The sequence below is a fragment of the Arvicola amphibius genome, chromosome 6, assembly GCF_903992535.2.
Source record: "Arvicola amphibius chromosome 6, mArvAmp1.2, whole genome shotgun sequence".
In the NCBI taxonomy this organism is placed as follows: Eukaryota; Metazoa; Chordata; class Mammalia; order Rodentia; family Cricetidae; genus Arvicola; species Arvicola amphibius.
The window spans coordinates 115361136-115384319 of NC_052052.2; the positions used below are offsets into that span (position 1 = coordinate 115361136).

Sequence of the window (23184 nt, forward strand, 5' to 3'; positions counted from 1 at the left end):
AGTCTCCACCACAGGGTTCTGCAATCCTACCTTGCCTGTCAATAATGGATCCTCTGAAACCATGAACCAAAATAAAATTTTCCCATAGGCCATTTCTGTCAGACATTTTGTCACAGTTGTAGAATAGTTACTGGCGTCATATTCAAAGGCCTGAGTCATCTTCTGTTAGGAACAACAAGCTAATCTTTGTCTTTGAGTCAGTCAATCCCATGCCAGCTCCTCTTGAGGGCCAATGCTAGAACTAGGTCTCCACGTATTCTCACTAAAAAATTTATAGCATCTCTCACATCAATACTAGCATATACTACTGAAGCCAATAACTTATATAACATAAATAACGCAAGCTCCAAGATATTAAGTTAACATAGAAAACCAATTGGGTTGGTGTGGTGATTCATGCCTATAATTCCAGCATTTGGGAAGTACAGGAGGCAGGAAGGTCAGAAGTTCAAGGTCATCCTTAGACTTTTAGTGAGTACAAGGTTAATCTGAGCTATATGAGACCTTACCTTTAAAAATACACCAAAAAATCAAAAATAAGAAAAGTATACACAATGGGATAAAGACAAACTATCTTGGTTTGTATACCAGAAATGGATTCATACAAATATAGTCCACTAATCTTTGACAAAGCAGAGTTACTGCAATAGGCTAGAAGTAGTTTTTCAAGCACTTGATATTCATTTGCAAAATCACACAAGCAAAAATACCCAGAAAGATCACACACCTGTCACAAAACTGGCAAACATGGACAGCTTCATCCTTGACTGTGCTGGGACACGAGGATGCCACCTGCAGCAGTAACCTGGGAACAGTATCCTCCTAAGGAGACTAGATTATCTAACTGTGCACAGGGTCAAAAACCACATGCCTCTCTCTAAGTCAGACCAAGAGACACTCAACTCAACCTATAAACCTCATCTCATGATTTATCTGTTATTCATAATGACAGCACATTGAGTCATCGCTGTTTTACAGGGGCCATAGAAGTAAAACTATTATCATATATTCATGCAGCACAGCTTGTGTCTACTAGGTTACATTATTCTAGAAAGCAAATGTAGCATTTATTTCCATATCACGTGAGGTACTGTGTCTTCATTGTCCTCCTTGAAAGGAACAAGACAAAGTAAGTAGATTCCAGAAGCAATGTGTGATCAGACACAAACACAATGCCTTCCACCCCCCTCCTACTCTTCCTTTCCCCATAATTTCTGCAGAACATGCAATATCCACACACTCTTGATTCCTTTCCATCCTTTTATTTCCTCATAGTTTTTATCCATGCATTCAACCTATGTGCACATGGGCAATGTGTGTTCATAACTGTGAATCAACATGCCTATTTTATTATTACTATAGAACATAGCCTTCTTGAGAGAAGCCACTGTCTCTTTCCACACAGCTCAGAGCCCAGAATCCAGAATATGACAGCCATCCCCAACATTTTGTAGAATGAACTCAGCTATACAAAAGATACCTTGTAAACCTGTCTTCAAAAAGAAAATGATTCTTTATAAATATTAACCCCATACTGATTTCTAAACTGAAGATTCAAAATAATATTCCCTAATGTAACTGCTTTAAATCTAGTAACTTGTTGGAGATGTTGCTCAATGTCAGAATGCTTGGGTCTGAGGTTCAAAACCTGGGCCACCACCACAACAAAACAAACAGAATAAAATGTACTGTCTTAAAGGTATGACATACTTAACTCCCATAATGTACATTCTGCTCATAAATAAATACATGTACATTTAATAAGGGTCTTGTTGACACTTTGAGATACATGGAGAGACAAAATCTGTAACAACCAAAAGTCCATCTTGCTCCAAATGAAAATTGATCATTAATTTGAAACCTCCAGAGTGAAATTAATTAAAGCACCATGTGGGACCTTATTACTCATTACTTACTGACCCCCCCCCCTCCAGAACCTATTCCTCCATGATGTAACTTGTCCCCTTTCTAGAGAGCATCCCCACAGTTAACACTGAGACATCTGCCTGACTGCTCACACCCACTGCAGCTGCCCTACTGGCCCTGTAAGACATACACTAGAAGTTTTACAGCTAAATTCCTGCCTGGAAAAAAAAAAACCTCAAGGAACTTAAAATAATAGTGACATATACTTCCTGATCCTGTCAAAACTCAATCTGTCAAGTAAGATGGGCAGGAAGTATGAGGGAATATCTCTGTAGTTAAACCTTGATAGCTCATTCTCCGATTCAATTCTACTGAACTGAATAGCACACTGGAGACTATTCTTCCTACGAGTCTTATTAGCACTCTGTGAGAATGAATAGGTAACTTGGAGAATGAATACAGAAACATCTCGTTGTGAAAAATTTGAGCCAAGTCCATCGGTATCTACAATTACATGCCCTGCCACTGAAGAGTTTTCTCTAGCTCTACAATTATAGTTACAGCTATCAAATACCTGGCTGAACAAGGTCCAGCCAACAGCCAAACCCACTGGGGAGCCTAGCACGGATGATCAAAATAGTCCTGAATTGCTCAGCAGCAAATGTCACCACTAGCTATCTCCACAGTTATTTCTACTACTTAGAAAAAAAAAGTCTCATGTGACATTAGATCTTTTTTAATAACAGGAAACAATCAATAGGCACATCTAGATCAAAATTACAAGCTAAAACCTATAAGACAAAAGTGCTATGTTTTATTTTTTACATATTTCCCTGCTTAAACTCACCATTTAAAAAATAATCATTTTAACTTCTTTTTGTAATAAATCAAAATATATGCTTAGGCCATCATTATGCATTTATTCCCCCAAAATCAATTGATATTAATACAAGAAAGTGCTGCCTGCGGGCTGCTGCCTTCTCTAGCTCTCGGAGACACGGGCAATAGCTTGTGGGGAGAACAAAGAAGCAATTTTGAACGTCTATGTAATGATATCAACAGGATTCAAAACCATAAGGCTTTCCTTAAACCTAATTTTCAGGGAGTCTTTTTTCATTATATATATATAATTGCTCAGTTTCACAACTTAATCAAGAAGCATAGAAATTTTCTTCCCTAAGCATCCTCCCCGAGGCTCCGTCCTGCCTCGTTCTGACTCATGTTCTCCCTACAGCCATGATCTGACATCCACGTTCATCTAATTGTACCATGTCAACATGCTATAAAAAGATAGCAAACAGATGTGTTCTCGCTGCCTCCACGACCTTGGAAGAATCTCTCAGTATGTTGAGGTGAACACACACTGAGACTCAGTTGGCAAATGTTCTAAGAATTCAATCAAAGTTAGCACCTAAAGTTGCATTAACCATGGATGCTGGTCACAACCGGTCCCCAGAGTTCCTCTCCCTCTGAGTGAACATGTGATTGTTGCCCCTTCCCTCAAATGTCCTCATGCTTTTATAATTTATATTTAACACACACTTTTTCCCCCTGAGTCACACTCATATATCACGATTTCCTACTGGATGCACTTAGATCCTCTGAACTCACTGCACCCAATTTTAACATAGCTCTCCTAACAAACACACACCTGCTGCTGCCATCCTCCGTACCAACTATCTCTCCCAACACCATGGGTAAAGTCAGACCTTCCCTCCACCAAGTTGCTTACGGCAGGTCCTTTTCCATAGTAATACAGAGTAACTGGCACAAGCCCTTCCCTTCTGTCACATGAACTCAGTGATATCCCTCTTTCTAGTGGGTTCCCTGGACTTAAGCTCTTCTCACCTCTAATCCAAGTGTCTTTTGCCTATCACAGCTATGAGGATCCCATCCCAGCTCCACAAGCCCAGCTCAAGAAGCACAGGAGAAGAGCTGAGCCATGAGCCTGGAGCCAACAGAAAAACGAGTACAGCAGATGCATCCAGCTTCTAATCTTTCCGTACACTCTCTGCATCACTTATGCTTAAGGAAAAACTGCTTTTATAGAACAGTCTTCCATCGCTCATGTTTTGTGTTTCCATCACTTCGCTTTCTGTTTGGAATTAATTCCCCAAGCCAACTGCTTTTTGATGTGCTCCTCAGCATTCTAGGACCCTCTTGGTATTTCTAACTCACTGAAAGCAACATGTACTGGTTACACTTTTGCCACAGTAATACCTGGCTCGGGCCACCTATATGCTTCAGAGGGTAAAGGCACTTGCCACCAAACCTGATGACCTACATTTGAACCTTGGGAGCCATACAGAAAAAAAATGGCTCACACATGTTGTCCTCTGACCTCTACATGTACAGTGTGGCTCATATGTGCACACACACACACACACACACACACACTCACACACCAAAATAAATAAGTGCACTTAAACAAACAAATGAAATATCTGGCGAGAGCACCTTAAAAGCACCAAGCTTATTTTGGTTCATGGTTTAAGGGGCTATAGTCTGTCATGGTGGTAATGGCACAATGGCAGGAGCAGCTGGTGGTGACTAGAGCTTGCTCACATCTGAGTGGACCAGGGAGCACTGCATGGACACAAAGTGTGGCGGGCATAGAAATCTCAATGCCTGCCCCTAACAGCCCCTCCCTCCAGCTAGGCACTGATGCAGGAGAATAGGACATTGGAAGAGGAAATGTCAGAGACTACCATACAAAAGACGGCAGCTGAAAGATCAGAAGCCTTGAGTCTAGCTGAGCTTCGATCAGACAAAAGAGCATGCTCCGAAGAGCTGTCTGCATGATATGCCCTTGGGACAGGCAGCTACTAAGCTGATGACCCATAAAAGGTCACTGCAGACATTGGCTCACCCGTTCCTGCCTCCTTGGAGCCAGGCCACTGGTAAGACATGACACTCCTTAGGCTCCCACGTCTCTTTCCCTTAATGTGCCATCTCCTTTCTAACTAGCCACGCTTCTTTGTACAATTCTTTGTAAAACACCTGGAAACTCCAGCACCTACCCTCCAGACTCAGACTCACATCAATGATATCCCCTACTTCCTTAAGATCACTCACATGACACACACATACATACACACATACACACACATGCATGCAATAGCTAGAAACTCCAGCACCTACCCTCCAGACTCAGACTCACATCAATGATATCCTCTACTTCCCTAAGATCACTCACACGACACACACACACAAGCACACACATCAGAAGAGCACCATTGGGAACTGAGTGCCTAAACACTGGAACCTTGGAGGAGGGGGTTCACAGGTGACACAGAACTTGTAGTTGACAGAACTTCCCTACAAGCTGTGCTCCACTCTTGACCTTAAACCAAGTTACGCATGAGAGCAGACTCCCAGTGCGTCTTTCTGAGCCACTGAAGTGACGGCTGATTTTCTAAAGACTCGTATCCTTTTACTAAATGAGAGTGATAAGCGTCTATTGAACAAGTTACCCACATACCTAGGAGAAGAGACCACTCAGAGATTTAAAAACATGTAACAAATCACCCAGCTAGCTCTCCTCTAATGTGTGACCTCTTCATCTTACTGCACTTGTTAATTAATTCAATTCACGAGACAAACCACGAGCAGTTGGAGCACGCTAAACAGTGGCACATTCTTATCACACAGAATACTTCTCCCAGTACCTCAAGACAGTTTTAACTTTGTCTCTGTGAAATTTGAAGAAAAGCAGTCAACTTTACCACTTTCGAATTAATGGAAGAAGGCAGAAAGGAATCCTGAGAATACTGAGACTGGGTGTGAGATTAAATCTCCCAGAAATGCCATTCAAAAATAATGGACAATTATGGCACTTAAATACTTTAACTTTGCCGGGTGGTGGTAGCACATGCCTTTAATGCCAACACTCAGAAGGCAGAGGCAGTCGGATCTCTATGAATTTGAGGCCAGCCTGGTCTACCAGAGCTAGTTACAGGACAGGCACCAAAGCTACACAGAGAAACCCTATCTCAAAAAACCAAAATAGATAGATAGATAGATAGATAGATAGATAGATAGATAGATAGATAGATAGATAGATAGATGATAGATACTTTATGTATTCTCTCCTCCCACTCCATGCTTCTTTTGTGTTTTCAGTAGATGAAGAAGTTCAATGCTTCTTCTGGTATTTGAGAAACTAGAGAACACCTTCTTAGGAAGCCATGAAGTGGAAGGCTTCAGTGGAAAGTGTGTTATCTGCCTTTGGCGATGCTGATGCTTGCAACAGACCTGCTGACGCCTGGTTAAGAAAACTCCTGACAAGGCAGAGAAAACACAATGCGTCAGTCTGTGAGAAACATTTTTTATATCAAACACAGTCAGTCCAACAAGGGCCAGTATTTCCTTAACCTCCCCTTCCCCTTTGTGCCAATTAGCCAATTGTGAAGTCAAGCTCCACCAATGGGATGAGACACAGTGACAGTCTACTCCAGTGATGACAGACAGAGGACATTCTGTCCAGCATGCTAGCTAGCAGGTCTGGGTTCAGGTGCACCATTTCTGCACAAGGAAAATGCCTTGCAAGTTTGTTTGTGTGCTCCTCTGTGCAACCCCAAGATTATTCTTTTCCCAGCAAATACATCATTCTTTTCCCAACAAATACATCAAAGCCAGTGCGACATGCCGGGCTTGATACCAACCTCCGCTGTTCTTCGCCATGTTCTCCTGAAGGGACAGTGAGACACTCATCCATGTGTCCATGTAGCAGCCGGAGAACATCGCCACCAATAAGATACCCTGCATGGATTAAAAGTCATTTGTGTTCAGAAGGCCTGGCAGATGCTGATGTTTAGACAGAGCATTTGATACAACCGTCTACTTACACTGATAGAGAAACAATGGACTAGTAAATGATCTCGGACCTGTGATCAAATCACCAAGTTGAATGGCACTTGCTGACTCCTTGTGTCCTTTTTTTTTTTTTTTTTTTTTTTTTTTTTTTTTTTTTTTTTTTTTGGTTTTTCGAAACAGGGTTTCTCTGAAGCTTTTTTAGAGCCTGTCCTGGAACTAGCTCTTGTAGACCAGGCTGGCCTCGAACTCACAGAGATCCGCCTGCCTCTGCCTCCCGAGTGCTGGGATTAAAGGCGTGCGCCACCACCGCCCGGCTTCCTTGCGTCCTTTATTTGATATTTTAACCAGAGGGTGTGGCCCCAGCCCCATAAACATCGCCATTTAATACACAAAATGTGGAGCTATGGAGACCATTCAGTCAGTAAGTAAATCCCCGGGAATCACTGGCTGGCCAGTCTTGATTAATCAGTATGATCTAAGCCATCAAAAAAACTCAATCAAAAACTAAATAAAGTGAACTATCATGAGCATTTCCACCTGCACACACACATGCGTGCAAACACACATACACAAACACACACATACACACTTACATATGACAAAAAGTAAACAATACCCAACCCTCATGACCACATGTACCCACACATACACACACACACACACACACACACACACACGCACTCAAATACAAACAAGTACTGGCTCTGATTTGAAGCTATAAAACTGAGAACCACCATAATCAAGGCAGTTGTCACCTTGGGAAACCATGCTGCATAAACATCATTGTGATCCAGCTACAGCAACGATGATGACATCAGACTGACTGAGCAGTACCATGAGGTTTCCCATGTGGGAGAAACAGTCCTTAGGGCGCTAGCACATGAAATCACAGAAATCAGCCAAAGTTGACAACACCATGAAAATAAGGGAAGATGAAATCTGGCACAGGCTTCACTTTTAAATAGCAACTTAGGCAAGATACTAAAATGTCACGTTTCTGCATGATAGACTATCAGGACATGAAAGATCTCTAATTAGCCATCAGCTCATTATCACAATTCCAAAGATACGCATCAACTCTGTATCAAGGACAAATCTTTTAATTAGAGTGGATCGCTTACCTTGGGCTGCTTCACTTCCAGAGCTGATGGGGGCCACGCTCCAGAGGGTCTGCTGGAAGGCAGCGTCCACATGCCAGCTGCTGTTGCCATAGGACAAGTGCTGCAACAAGAGGCGAGAAGAGGCACTGTGGTAAGCCCGGCACAGCGATCTCTGGCAGCCCACAGTAACACTGCTGATTTGCAAACAGCAATGAGGAGCATACACTTCAGCCTGTTCTTCAAAGACTGAAACACTAGACAGCATGGTAGCACACACCTGGAATCTCAACACTCAGGGGACTGAGGCCGAGAATCCCGAGTTCAAGGCCAATCTGGACAACCTACCAAGACTCCGACTCAAAGGTAAATAAACCTAAACAAGATAATTAAAGCCTGAGTAGAAAAAAGAATAACAGTAAGTTACAATCTGTTTTTGTTTCCTTTCTGTTGCTGAAACACTCTGACCAAAAACTTAGGGGAGGAAAGGGTTCATGTGGCTTACAATTACTGGTCACTGTCCAAGCAGGAATCATGGACAATGTTGCTTCCTGACTCATTCCCCAAGACCCATGCTTGGCTAACTTTGTTATACAGTCTAGGATCACCTGCCCAGGGAATAGTGCCGCCCACAGAGGCCAGCCCCTCCTACTTCAATTCCAAATAAAGGCAATCCCCCATAGATATACCTAAAGGCAATCAGTTCTGGGCAACCTCTCAAATGAGACTCCACTCTCAGGTGAGTCTAGGCTGAGTCAAGAAGACAGGTAAAGCTAACCAGAACACTATGTAACTTTAGATACTTTCCAACTTCATCTGAAGAGTTACGGACTTGAATCAGTAATCAGAAAACACATGAATAACAAATACACTGAGAAAACTTATTTGTAAAAAAGAAACTTTATCTTTAGGTTGTTGGTAAACAAAATACTATTAAAGTAGGAACTTGAAATCATCATTCATTTTTATACAGAGGATTCTCTGATAGTTTATTGGCAACTCATTACATAAATAAAACCCTTCCACGACTGTTAGCTGCAATTTGATACCAGAGTCAATAGGTGATGATGCCAATCCTCAGCAACAATTTCACTCTTTCTTTTAAAAGAAATCACTGGATAAAGAAAATGCAGCTCACATACACAATATAACTTTATTCATCCATAATGAAGAATTGCATTATGGTATCTGTAGGAAAGTGGATCATTATGTAGGAGAAATAAGGAAGGCTGGATGACAAATATTTCATGTTTTCTCAAAAGGCAAAAAAATATAGAGATTGAAAAACAATATGCATCCGTGTATACATATGTGTGCGTACATATAGGACTATGGAAAAGGAGGAAGAGATCTAGAGGGAACAGAGATAATTGAACCAAAGAGAGCAAAAGAATATGTGTTTCATGAAAGAAGGGGAGGGTGGTAGCGTGGAGGAGGGACAACAAGAGGAGAGTAGGAATTGGGGGCACATACTAACAGAAGGGTAGCTAACTATAAAGTATCTATATCTATGTGTGAAAGAAAACGTCTCAATGAAATCCATTTCTTTGTATGCTAACCAAAAAAGCAATTAAAATACAAGACGTTTGAAACTGACACTGCAAAATACACATATTAACCACATCAGTAATTGTACCAACCAATAGATCGCAAAGTTTCCCAGGTGACCATCAAGTGTAGCAATTCTTTCTTCCTCTCTCTCAAATTCCAGCTCTTACTTTGCTTTCATGTAATCTCTTAGTCACCTTAGGGTCATCATTCCTATGCTCAGGCCCTGCCTGAGACTTCTTTACTTACTCAGTTTTCTTTTTTTCTGATGTGAAAATGCTTTTAGTGTCCACAGATAAAATCCTCTCCTATTCGCTCCATAAATAAGAACAGCATGTTTTCTGTGATGATAGCACACAACAAATTCTTTGATTCATTTCTTTCTCCCTTTCATGCCGCCTATGAGAGGTTCACAGAGGTGTCTCTCACCATCCAGAGTGCTACTCAACACATGAGGAGAAGATGCCAGTCAGACTTTTGAAATCCAAACAGCACTAACTTTCATCAACCATTATTATCCATTTCTTTTTGTGTAAGGGTCAGTGTGTTTGTCTGTGTCCACTTGTGGGTGCTCGTGAGCATGGTGGGCGGCTGATGCTGGGCATCTTTTCCAGTCACTTCTCCATGTTAGATTTTTGAAACAATCATCTCTTGTTGACTCTAGTCCTCACCAATTTAACTAGACTGGCCAGCCAGGGAGCACCAGGGATCGTCCTACCTTCACCTCCAGCTCTGGAATTGTGGGTACATGCCACTGTACCCGGCTTTGTATATAGTTGCTGAAGATTGGTACTCAGGTCCTCTTGTTTGCAAGGCAAACAGTTCATTCACTGAGCCACCTCCTAGCCCTCAGTACACATTAAAAAAATCTGAGTTATTTCTATGTCAGTGACTTATGAAACAGAATTGTACCTATGTGTATATATTAGACAGCAAACGTAGTTTGCCAAATCTTCAGAAAATAATTCCCATTAATAATGCTTATATTTTATCTTGGTTTTAAACCAAGTAAAAGTTCATACACATTCATGACAGATAACCATTTGCTAATTCATCATGAATTCATCCCTGCATTGTCTAAAACATTGCTCTGAGTTTTATCAGGATGAACTTCTGGCCCCAAGGACACTTGTAATCTTGTAGGGGAGATAAGTAAGCAACATAAAAGCCACACATTGATATATTTTTAATGTGTAAAATACAAACTGCTTTAAGAATTACCCAAAGGGAGTATTTCCAACCAAACAACTGGAAGAGGCTTCATCATGCTGGGTCTGGAGGAGACTCGTTGGTTCCATAGGGAGAGATGGGAGTTCCCACGGTAAAGGCTTTGAGAGAAGTTGAGAGATCACATGACCTAGACTTCTTATTTGGGATACATTGTCTCCAAACAAGTAGACACATAGTTCATATTTATATATGTTTAATATAATGTCAATGGTTTAGTTATAAATGTCTTAAGGCTAATAAAATTTTTTTATGAGTCAGTTTAGATTTTACACTTTAATATATCAGACTACGTGCCGTGGTTGTAGGCTAGGCCCTTCCAGCTGCCTAAAATCTCTGATAAAGGGAAAATATGGCCAAGAGATCACCAGAATCAAAGGTCGGAGTCATGAGGTCATAGAGTACAGTATAGAGTCCTCTCTTTGAAGCTTCAGGGAGAGGGGAGTGAAGGGCAGACCTGCAGACAAAGGCTGCTGCCAGATCAAGGAGCTCTCACGTCAGGCAGACAGGAGCTACCACGTCAGGCAGCCAGGAGCTCCCATGTCAGGCAGCCAGGAGCTACCACGTCAGGCAGCCAGGAGCTACTACAGCAAAAAAGAGCAGCAAGTGTGCAGAGGAACCCAAGTGGGATCTGTAAATTACAAAGATGAATCCCATACACGGGAGACATACAATAATGGGAACGTGCCGGTCCGTTAGGAAGAGTCCTAGGTCTGTTCTTTAGAGCATACTGCAGCCAGAGAGAGTTGTCTAAATGAAACCTATTCTTCAAAAGGGAATTATCTCAGGATGAATTGTCTCTGTAATTGTCTGCTTAAAACAGCAAAATAGAAATCTGAGGAGGAACAACATCAAGTCGGGGCCATTGCTATGAAGTATGCAGAAGGCAGCAACAGTCTAATTACCGAAACCAAGAGGAGTTGTCCTTAAAGCAAAGATAGACGACGACAGAGGCTGAAAGCAAAGTCAGCCTCAGGCTCAACCATGTGGAAGACGGCAGTGTCAGCCGTGGGAAAGTCATGTGTCCAGACTCAGGGCTCCTGCCAATCAGGTCTCACTCACCTTTAACCTGATGTTAATTACTTCAACCTTTATTATCTGGGGTGTGTGTGTGTGTGTGTGTGTGTGTACAGCATGCATGCCTGATCCCACAGAGGTCTGAAGAGGGTATTAAATCCCCTGGAATTGGAGTTACAGATGGTTGGAGGCCACCATGTTGGTGCTAAGACTCAAGACTGGGACTCCTGCAAGAGCAATAGTGGTCCAAACCACTCAGTCATCTCGACAGCCCTTGATCACACGTGTTCTGTTGAATGGAAATCATGTCCTCATGCTTACCTGGAAAGCCATTACCCACTGACCCATCTCTCCCAGCCCATATTCACAAGAATCATTTGAGCAATTAGAAGGAGGAAGAGGGGGGGGAGGAGGGGGGGGAGGAGGAGGAGGAGGAGGAGGAGGAGGAGGAAAAGGAGGAGGAGGAAGAAAAGGAGGAGGAGGAGGAGGAAGAGGAGGAGGAGGAGGAAGAGGAGGAGGAGGAAGAGGAGGAGGAAGAAAAGGAGGAGGAAAAGGAAAAGAAGTGTAGTTTTCAATTTAAGAGCAGTAGAGCAGGACACATCAAAATTGCTAAGCCCCAAACTATGTTGGGGGAATGAAATATTATATGACAGAGACCTAAATGACCCATAGCTTTCCCTGGGGATCTCAACCCAAACACCACAGAGCTATAGTCTGACCTTTTAATTTCCTTTCTAATCCCATGGATTTATTTGAAGCATTCTAAGGGCTGGTTGTGACAGCAGGTCCCAGTGTTTTATCAGATTGCCAGAAGGTTCTGTCATCCCAACATTTTTCTAAGATTCTCTGAATCCAGCCCTTGTCTGATGCAGTTTTTCATTCGTTTATTTATCTCTTATTAAATGTCAGGCACTTGGGCCCTGGTGATACAGAGTTCCAATAAATTAACATCCAGGGACAAGAAACATGAGTAAACAAGCCATCTTACCCCTCCGGCTGCAGCTTTTTCTTTTGAAAAAAAAATAAGAAAAGATAAATAGTGAACAAAGATATGGATGCTTTTTTAAATGTAATATTCGATGGCTCCCTCCACCACCTGGTCCACAGGGAGGATAAAATTGAATCAGGGGGACTGATGACTCAGTAGCAGGGCATGTGTTTAGGATAGCCCCCAAATTGAACTGAATGACATGATAAATCACTCATAAATATTACTGACCCCTGCCTTCTGTTGATGTATTTATGCCGCTTTAGGAAATTCAGTAACTTGCCATGCAATCAAAACATCTCTGTATTTCTTATTTAAAAATCCTAAAAAGGCCCACAGAGACAGCTCAGTAGGTGGGTAAAGGCTCATGGTGCCAACCTAAAGACATGAATTTGATTCCTTTTGGTACCATCAGCAATCAGCATCTTTTTTTTCTAACTCTCTGAAAACAACATGTGTTAGTTACTTGTTTGTCACTAATAAAATATAGAGCTAGGGAGAGAGGGAGAGGGAGACCGGAGGGAGGGAGGGAAGGAGGGAGGGAGAGAGGGAGGGAGGGGGAGAGAGGGAGGGAGGGAGGGAGTGGGAGAGAGGAAGAGAGAGAGAGAGAGAGAGAGAGAGAGAGAGAGAGAGAGAGAGAGAGAGAGAGAGAGAGAGAGAGAGAGAGCTCAGAAGGCAAAGGCAAAGTTGTTTGCCACCAAGACTGCTGACCTGAGTTCAATCCTCAGGACCCACATGGTAGAAGGACAGAACCAACTTGTGAAAGTTGTTTTCTGATGTCTGTGTGTGCATGACAAAGGCACAGAAGCTGGGTCCCCTAAAGAGGACCAAGAGTTCTTAACCACTGAGCTATCTCTCCAGACCCCTGGTTTACTTTCCATCAGTGATTGGAACATGGTTTTATGGATCATAAGATCTTTGTGTGTCTACAACATCCAATTAACAGAAAATTAACATTTAAAGAGTGAAGAGGCAAATCACAGAAGGGAAACTTTGGTGCAGACCAGAGATTTTACAACCAACACATTAAAAATGAAGTTTCATGTGACTGATCCTATTTTATTCCATTTGAAGTAGATCCTAAGTCAGTAACACCCGCTTGTCCTGCTTTCAGGAGGGTTAGTTCTTTCTCTTACACATAAGCTGCTTTGGAAAAGCCTCTTTAGAAGACAAATCGTCCAATAGGAGCACAGAAAAATCCTCTGGATATTCCTAAAAAGATCAGGATGCCATTTCAAATTAGAACAGCAAACGGCAAACATAAGAAGCATGAGTAGTTTACAACCATTCTTATAGCCTAGGCCCTTATTCCTTGGGAATCCACCCATGTCCAACTGGTAAGGCTGACAGGCTGAGGGTTCCTGACCACAGCACCCTCTTCTGTCTAGGAGGTGCCTTTGCAAAAGGGAGGGAGGAAAATCAGCTGGCCATCAATTCACCACGGCAAGGGCTTCAAGCCCCATTAGTGTTCCAAAGTCGGATTAACCTTAATTGAGCTCAAGAGTGAAAGAAAAATAGCTTGGCAGTCATAGACCCGATAAGAAAAAGTCAAAGGCTGGGAGGTTTTTCAAAAGTCTCTTTAACCAATGTGTTCTGAGACGAAAGTTTTAATTCATTTTTAATCATGTCAGCCTCTCAGAAGGACAGACCTTGCTTTCACTTAATAGATCTTTATTTAAGACTCTCTATAAATACTCCTCTTCTGGCCAGGTTTTCCTTCCTCGAGTTAAATACCAGCCAACTCCTTTAACCATTGTGCAAAGGCACAAACCTCCCAAGCAAACAATGGCAGCCACTTACTACGCAAGGGCTGATGATCTTGCTTAGATTTCAGCATTTGGTTCTCCGAATGCCAGTGTCAGCCAGATTATTCCTAATTCCCACACTGAAGATGAAGAAACTGAGGAATCCAGAAACGACACGAGGCCTAGGGATGTGGCTCAGCTAAGAGAGTGCTTGTCTAGAATGTTCAAGACCTTGAACACGAACACCAACACCACACACACCGAGCACGGTGTCACATGTCTGTAATCCTAGCTAGTACTTGGAAGGTGGGGACACAAGGATCACAGTCAGGCCCGGGGTATTTAAAGTCCATTCACTACTTTGCTTCTTTATTACCATTTGTTTTCTAACAGCCTCTGTACTGAGTCAACCAGATACACCCTTGAACCCATCACCACAGTATTCCACCCATTATTAATCAATCATAGAGGAAATATGAGACGCTAATGAGTGATCCTTAGATCAAAGAGGACAGCTGTCAGCATCAGCATCCTTCACCCGTCCTGTAAGACTGACAGTTCCTTAACTGTTGGGAGGAAACCTTTAGGTGGAGCCTAGAGGGAGAGAGAGTTGGGTGATTGTGCTGATGGGTGATGGGAAGATGAGGATCCTTAGTTCCATCTGGCCATGTCCCCACTGCCATGCAGTGAGGAGCCTAGCTCTACTGTGTCTCCTGGACATGATGCTCGGCCCCAGCACTCGTCTTCCCTTCTTCTAGGTTGCCCGCCTCAGATATCTGTCACACTGGCAGAAAGCTGGCTTAACATAGTTTGGTTCCAACACTATTTCTCCAAGGGCAGAAACAAGAGCATGCTCTTGGGTTTCCTTCTTTTTATATAAGTGGGAGTCTGTGGATATGAACAATAAAAGCACTGACCTCATTAGCACATGAGAGTGGAATCCCAGCACTGTGGCTTAAAGGATTACCCAGAACTGGGTGTGGGAGCTAACGCCTCTGACCCTAACACTGAGGAGGCTGAGGTAGGAAAAAGATCACTATGAGTTTAAGGCCATCTTGGGCTACACAACAAGTGCAAGACCAGCCTGGGCTACAGTGTAAGATCAGGTCTCAAAATCACATTCACACACATATGTATTTGTTTATATTTATATAATTTTATATATAACATAAAGATATACTTATCTATGCATGCATATTTATATATTTTGTTTTACCTATAATATAATTTTAATATCTAATATAAATTATTTATATATTATATCCCTAGCATATTTTCTGTATATATATTTATAAAGGCTACTTGGGAAAATGAAGTTAAGTACTTGAGCAAAATGAAGCTTGGAAACCAGTAGTAAATTTTAATGAAGCGGGTTTATTTCTTCCAAAGTTAGTAGGTCATGAGCCACGTGTGTCATTTTTTGTCACTTATTCCAGAAGTCTTTGATCACTCAATGCCTTACACAGTAAGGTCTGGATGGGTGTTCCCACTAGCATCAACCTTACTTTACAAACAGCAAATCTGGAGGTAAGGGAGCTGGTTCCAGAACTGCACAGGTTGACAACCATAGAAGGGACATTGGATGCCTAGTTCTTTGAAATTCTGAATATTCCATTCCTCAGATTCATAATGAAACTACCCCATCAAACCAGCCTCTGCTACACAGTACAAAGTCCAAGCTAGAAAACTGGTATAGGAGGGTTTTCTGTCTATGTGTTACTTTCATTGGTTAAATAAAGAAGCTGCCTTGGCGTTTTGATAGGCCAGCCCTTAGGTGGGTGGAGCAGACAGAACAGAATTCTGGGAGGAAGAAGGCAGTGTGGCAGATGCCATGGCTCTCCTCTCCAAGACGGACGCTAGTTAGACTCATGCCAGTAAGCCACAGTCAAGTGGCAATACACATTAATAGAAATGGGTTAACTAAGATGTGAGAGTTAGCCAATATGAGGCTAAAAATAATGGGCCAAGCAGTGTTTAAATGAATACAATTTGAGTGTTGTTATTTCGGGCATAAGCTAGCTGGGCGGCAGGAAGGCAGCCCGCTCCTCATTTTTACAGAAAACCACAGCAGACAGGAATTGTCAGGTCCCAACCAAATGGACATGTGTTTGTAGTATAGCACTGAAGAGGGCGTGAGCTGTGTCTCTTGCTATTGGCTTCTAAACACAGCTAAACTTGAAACGCACATCTTCTGGTCAGCATACATCACCCTCATGGCACAGCCCTGGCACACATCAGGGCTTTAATAATGGTTATTTTAATAAGTTGCACAGCTGCATGGCACAAGTCACAGGGACAATGTCCGAGACAAAAGTGGAAGATCACTCCAGGCCTCCCACAGCTACATAGGAGCAGACACACCAAATAGCACAATTTCTTCTGTTCATGACATGGCCCTGCTGAGCTATTTCCCGATCTATAGCACCACCACTTTGTATACAGGAAGTCGGGCAAGGATCTTCTTCCTAGGAACACTTGAGAATAAACTGAATGTGCTGGCACACTGAAAATGACTTTACTATCAAGCCCACCCTATTACGTACGGTCTTGGGTGTATGTGTGTGTATGTGCCTGTGGGTGTGCATGCAAATGTATGTATACATGTGTGATGTGCATGTGGAAGCCAGAAGCCAACCTCAGGAGTCACTCTTCAAGTGCCATTCACTTTGTTCTTGAGAGAGGGTCACACTGACCTGAAGCTTACTAAGTAGGTTGGGCTGGCTGGCCAGCAAGCACCAAGAGCCATAATTGAGACAAGTGTACTACCATGCCCTGCTTTTGTATGGGCTCTGGAATATGAACTCATGTCCTCATGATTGCACACAAGTATCTGATGGGCTGACCTGTTTCCCTAGCTTCTATTTCCATGTTTAGAGAGCAGTAGGGCACCCTCAAACATCTTTGATATGTGGGATACTTTATGTAGATATTCACGAAAAACTTTAAAAATGTCTTTTCTGTTTCTCCTAGTTAGCCTCAGCTGTCAATATGACATAGCTCTGAATCACCCAAGGAAATCCTAACTGGAATTTACCTTGATTCATTGATAAACCTGTGATGTGTCTATGAGGCATGATTGCTAATTGAGATGGGCGAGCCCAGCCCTCTGCAGGCAGTACCATCCCTAGGCCAGTGGGTCTGGGATGTATAAAAAAGCTACCTTACCATGAGCCAGTGGGAGTAAGCCAATAAGCATTTTTCCTTCATGGTTTATGCTTCAAGTTCTTGCCTTGACTTCCCCCAATAACAGACTGTAACCTATAAGATGAAATAAACCTTTTCATCCTCAAGTTGCTTTGGCTATGGTGTTTATAATGGCAATAGAAAAGCAAGCTAGAACAATGTCTAATTAGTTGTTCAATCTTCAAAGACTGGACTGGATTGTAGCTCAGTAGTAGAGAGCTTGACTAGCATACACATGGGCTGGGTTGAAGACCCAATACTGCAAAAACGAAAGATAATATTTAGCTGAGGATGGGGGTGAAGACCTACCATGCCAGCAATAGAGGGTAAGGTAAAAGGGTGATGAGTTCAAGGCTAGCCTGGACTACATAGTGAGACCCTTTCTCAAGACGAACAAATAAACAAAAACAAATAAAATTACAAAACAACAAAGAATATTGTATACTTGTCCCTTCTACCATTTCATGGATTTCATTTTTCTGTGAACTTCTATACAGCGTTAATCTTTAGATTAGGAAAACTACAACCTATTTAAAAACTTAAATTAAACGCACAATTGCCTCAACACAAAAATCAAAAAAATACATCCAATGACTAAGTCACTTACTTCTTCATTTCCTATGCTCAGTCCCTACCGTTTGAATCCAGGCAGTGCTGATGACAGACAAGCTGCTACTTAAAAGAGTCTCTCACACAGTCAATTACTTTTATAAGCGTCAAAATATGGAATGAGCACCCAATTGACACAGCCTTTATGTGAGGCACAAATTAAAGACCACGGAATTTGAAACTCCTGATTAGACTCCTTTTACATTCTATTAATAAAAGAGTTCAAGAACAGGCACCATCAGCCTCATGAATATGCATATCAAGGTCTGGAGGGAAGCTTGCTCAACAGACCCAAGGAGCTACCCTCCCCTGCAGGCCTCAAAGGCCTCAGGTGTTATTTATAGTTCATCAGATAGAGACCCAAGCTTTTGTGAGCTATCTCCCTAGCTGTGCCTGTTCATGAGCACACTTCCTAAGAAGCATCATGTCATCATGGCCAGCTCTCAGCATGGCCTCAAGTCCTCAGCCTTGTTCCCATACTTACCAAGTACCTTTCAGAGGACACACTGACCAAGATGAGGTCATCTCCAACCCGCACCTTTTCTCCTTCTGATCTCTGCTTAGAGGCAGGATGTATGGTCCACCAGCAAGCCTCCCCTGTGAGAGATAGAATTGAAACATGGAGAAGACCCAGTTAACCTAAGATCCATTTCCTCTGCAGGTGACACCACTCACAGGACTTTCAGAAATACATGATTTTGTGCAAATTAATCTCTTGGATCCTGAAAATCAGAAGCACTCAGCCAAATTCACTTAGGGCGGGACAATCTGAAAGACAAACTTTCTCCTAATGGGAAATAGGTGTGAACAGTTTGGTGTCTTTTCTCCAATAAGGATTGCTGGAAAAGGACATTTTATTTACATGAATTAACATAGGCTTAGATGTGTCTGTCAATCAGGGTGACGTCATTCCTTAAGCAATCTTGCTAACATTACTCTCTAAAAATAAATCTACTTTTTACATGATTTTCATCTAAAGGAATTGAAGTGTTCTGTTGGGATAGTTGCATTATAAATGTTCTTTTGTTGATTCAAGAATGACACAAAGGATTGCTATCTTAAAAATCTCATTACCATGTCTCCTCTGCTCTGCTTTATTTCCTTGCAAAATGCATTAGTTCTTATTCATCTAAGAGACTCACAGTACAGAAAGATGCACTACAAGAGCTGGGTGTACATTCAAACAAATCCGCCTAAAGCAAGCCAAGTAGCAGCAAAAAGCGCATGTCCACCTGCCTTCTTCGTCCCATCACCCACTGCAGAAGCATAAAGGCAGCCCACCCACAGTTCCTGCGGAGTCCCAGGCTCAGGATCTCTCTGACAACTCCAAGTGTGTTCCGGTGGTACCTGTCATCTACAAAAGTCATTCTCCTCCTGACAAAGCTTTATTGTTTTCCTTTTTTTAAAGTTTATTTCATTTCCATTTATTTACATCTGCATACCACAAACCATAGCATGTGTGTGAATATCAGGGGACAGCTCGCAAACTCTCCCCTTGTGCCATGTGGGAATCTGGGGATCAAATCCAGACTGTCAGGCTTGCTAAGTCATCTTGCCCACTTAGCAAGATACAGAACCCTTTTCTGTAATATTTCTTTTCCTGAACTAACTCCCCAATGCCAGGACATGTGTGGCTTTTATTACTTGGGGTTTTCCCGGGTCCTGCCACCAAACTGTAGCATTCAACAATTAATGTTGTATGCATGAGTAAATTCATCAAGGATATATCCTCAGAACTCATATAGTCAGCACAGAATCTGGGCCTGAGCTGTTCTTCTCACTCTGACCCGTCTTAACTGCCCATCACCGGTCAGAGTTCTTTCCCATGCCTGCGATCCACATTTTCTCTCATTCGCCCAGTGACTGGGCATCCACTACTTCTCAGTCATTGCCTTAGTAGCTGAAAATCCATTGACAGAAAAGAAAGAAAAAGATCATCTGCCTTGTTTAATTCTGGGGAAGGCAAACAGAGAATGAAGGATAGAGGCCATGGTTCTTCAGTAATTCACAAAAAGAGTCAAAGCTCGGGAGGAAGCAGGGTAGAATAAAGGCTCGTGGTGTAGGGGAGGACTCTGGTGGGGGCTGGTGGCTGTGTGTTTCTACCATGAAATTAGCTCAATATATAAATACATGTCCTGTGTTAGGGTGTGCAAATTAAAGATTTGTTTTACTTGAGATTTTTTTAATGTTTTCTGAAACATATTAAGAAAAAAATTGAGAAACTAGAAAAACACAGAACTGAATTTATATAAGATAAAGTAAAATATCTGAATATTATGTTTATCTTTTTCTTCCCAGGATTATCAAAATTATCAAAAGTAACATCAGCTATAAACCTACAGAGAAACCCTGTCTCGAAACCTTCCCCCCCCAAAAAAAAATCCATTTACTGGGTTCACTATATATTTTTATCATCATCTCCATTATTTTATGAAAATTTAGTTATATGAAAAACCATTTTTAATGAATATACAGAATGTAAACACATAGCTCCCATGTGGGTACCATGTACTGTTTTGCTATATAAACCTTACATCAGGATGAAGATCCCTCCTCAAGCATGCATAACTTCTGTGTGTGTAGAAAAGATTTCAGTTCTCTTCCTCTTGCCTGCTGAAGCTTGTAGCACATAAAACTGCTACTAGTAGTTAACTCGCTGTGTTAATTATAGCTTCTAGAAACCTTGGACATGTGTGTTACATGGGTTCTGCTTGGTTCATGATGTTAGGGACAGAATCCAGGGCCTTGTACATGCCGGCACTCTACCTCTGAACTACATCATCTGTGAGAATATTTGTTTTCTCTTAAGAGGTAAAATGCAGTGAGCAGTGGCTGGAGGGATGGTCCCTACCAGGGCAGAACAACATAATAAAAGTTGGTTTCTCTCCTTCCACCCTTTTTCTACTTGATATTGAATTTTATTTTATTTTATCTTATTGACATTTAGAATTGAGCCCATGACTTATCACACGCAGGCAAGTGTTCTAAGCCTGAGTTGCATCCCCAGCTCTGTTACTAAAGTTTCATTCCATAAGTCATGCTGTTCGTTGTAAAAGACAAGATGTTCTAATTGGGGCACGATGAGTTAACGTAGATACAGTTGAGAAAGAAGAAGAACACAGATAAACCTGTGCCCTCACACTTGGATTTTACAAAAGGCTAAATGTGTTCGTATAAACCTTTCTCATTGTTCCCACAACAGGGAAACATGTGTCTGTTTGGACACAGAGCCCTGGAGGCAAAGCAACAAAGACTTTTATTTTCTACTCTTGTGTTTGAGTGTCAACATTGAGCACACTAGTGTCTTATACCTAAGGATGTTTTAAGATGAATGGTTAAAAGTCATGCAGTAATACTTTCCACACTGGTCAGCGAACGTCAACACGCTTCACACAGCCAGTCCACCATGCAGCATGAGCTGACTTTTCCTCTCTCAACCCACAAGAAGGAAGGATATGATATCAAAATTTGATATCTAACCAATCACCTATAGAAAATCAACCAGGAGGGAAAAAATACACTCTCTCACTCTATCAAAAGTGTCAAAGAGAAAAGCATTTTCGTGACTTTATTACAAAAACAGCTGCCTCATGTGTGTCTGACCATGTCCAGCCAGCCTCGCACTGAATAAGGTCCCATGACAGTTCAGGGTACTCACCTGTGGTGTCCTCTTGAAGGCCAACATCAAAGGCCAGTTTGTCAGTGGAAGACCGGGAGGTGGAGAGACAGCACAAATACTAAAAATACAAGATTAATCGTCACCACGAAATGTGCACAGTCCTCCTGAGGCTACTGTGATTAATGCAGCAATAGACATGGATGAGCAAGTGTATCTACAGTCCGTTGACTCAGAAGCCTTTGGGCATATACCCACACATGGTAGAGTTGAGTCAAACGGTCATTCTATTTTTAGCTTTTTGGAAAAGCCTCCACACAGATTTCCACAGTGGCTGCAGAAGTTTACACACTCACAATTGGCCCATAAGGGCTCCTGTCTCCCCACAGCCCCGCTAGCATTTGCTGTCATTTCTCTTCTGATGACAGCCATTCTGACTAGGGTGAGGGGTGCTGAGTGGGTGCATGGAAGTAGAAGAGGGACTAGAAGAGGATGAGGAAGGTGTAACGGAGAAGGGGGGACATAAGAGAGAGCAATAGGGTCTGTGACATGAAAGAGGAAAGGGGAACTATTTGGAGGAAAGAAGACCAGTAAGGGCAGAGGAGGGATGGCAGTGAGCGAGGTGAATGGGAACAAAACATAGTATACATGATATACAGGGGTGCAGGCATAGCGTAATGAAGCCTACTACTTTGTATGCCAACTAAATTATTGCAAAATGTGCGGTCATATCAGACTCCCATTTGGACAAGTAAGTTGCTATTGGTCTGTCTCCAATTAGCATTTTTCTAACAATCTTGATTCTGTGAGATGTGGGGACCTTCCAACATCTGAGGCAAAGCAGCCTTTGCACAGCAGGCCTTCAGAGCAGCAGGACAAAGGAAAGGAGACCTCTGTGCCTCACAAAAGACTGAGGAAATGAGCTCTGTCAGTACAAGGGGACAAGTGATGGGGGACATGTTTGCATGTCTCTCCCTTCATGTGATATTCATGGTCCTCTGCAAAAGTACAATATGATCTGACATCAGAAAGCTATCCCCGGAAGAAACACAAAAGCTATTCACTTTTATCACCCACTTTTGCTTTCATTAAAAAGACAACAACAAACACCCAGAACATACTTGGGCATGCGACTCTTTATCTTGCTAAAATAAGGGCAACATGAATATACATATACACATTTCTCCCGGAGAACTTTGACTCTCTCGACTGCATTGTCTGCTTCCTCCCTCTTTAGATTATCTTAAGTATATCTATTCTCAGATATAAAGTTTAGATCATTTTTCATGCCAATGTCCCCACCTCCAACTTCAAACACCTTGTTAAGTGACAGCGGAATGAGGACACTAAGATGAATGTGGCATGTGCTTAAAATACTGGACCATCTGCACGAGACAAGGGCTCTGCCAGCAATAAGGGGCTCCATCCAAGAGAATCCAGAAACAAGAGTGGGAACTAAGCAAGGCTGGGTCT

At 42.2% G+C, this 23184-nt stretch overlaps 1 protein-coding gene across 1 annotated transcript in view; it reads right to left on the bottom strand.

The window, feature by feature from the left end:
- Nucleotides 1–23184, bottom strand: part of Ryr2 (ryanodine receptor 2) — a 387717-nt gene that overhangs the window by 300996 nt on the left and 63537 nt on the right. Inside the window, exons 7-10 of the mRNA XM_038334286.1 lie at nucleotides 21754–21832; nucleotides 18580–18692; nucleotides 7803–7902; nucleotides 6531–6627 (exon numbers count right to left, since the gene is read on the bottom strand). Of these exons, the coding sequence (XP_038190214.1) occupies nucleotides 6531–6627; nucleotides 7803–7902; nucleotides 18580–18692; nucleotides 21754–21832 (389 nt within the window). The remainder of the gene's footprint in view (nucleotides 1–6530; nucleotides 6628–7802; nucleotides 7903–18579; nucleotides 18693–21753; nucleotides 21833–23184) is intronic.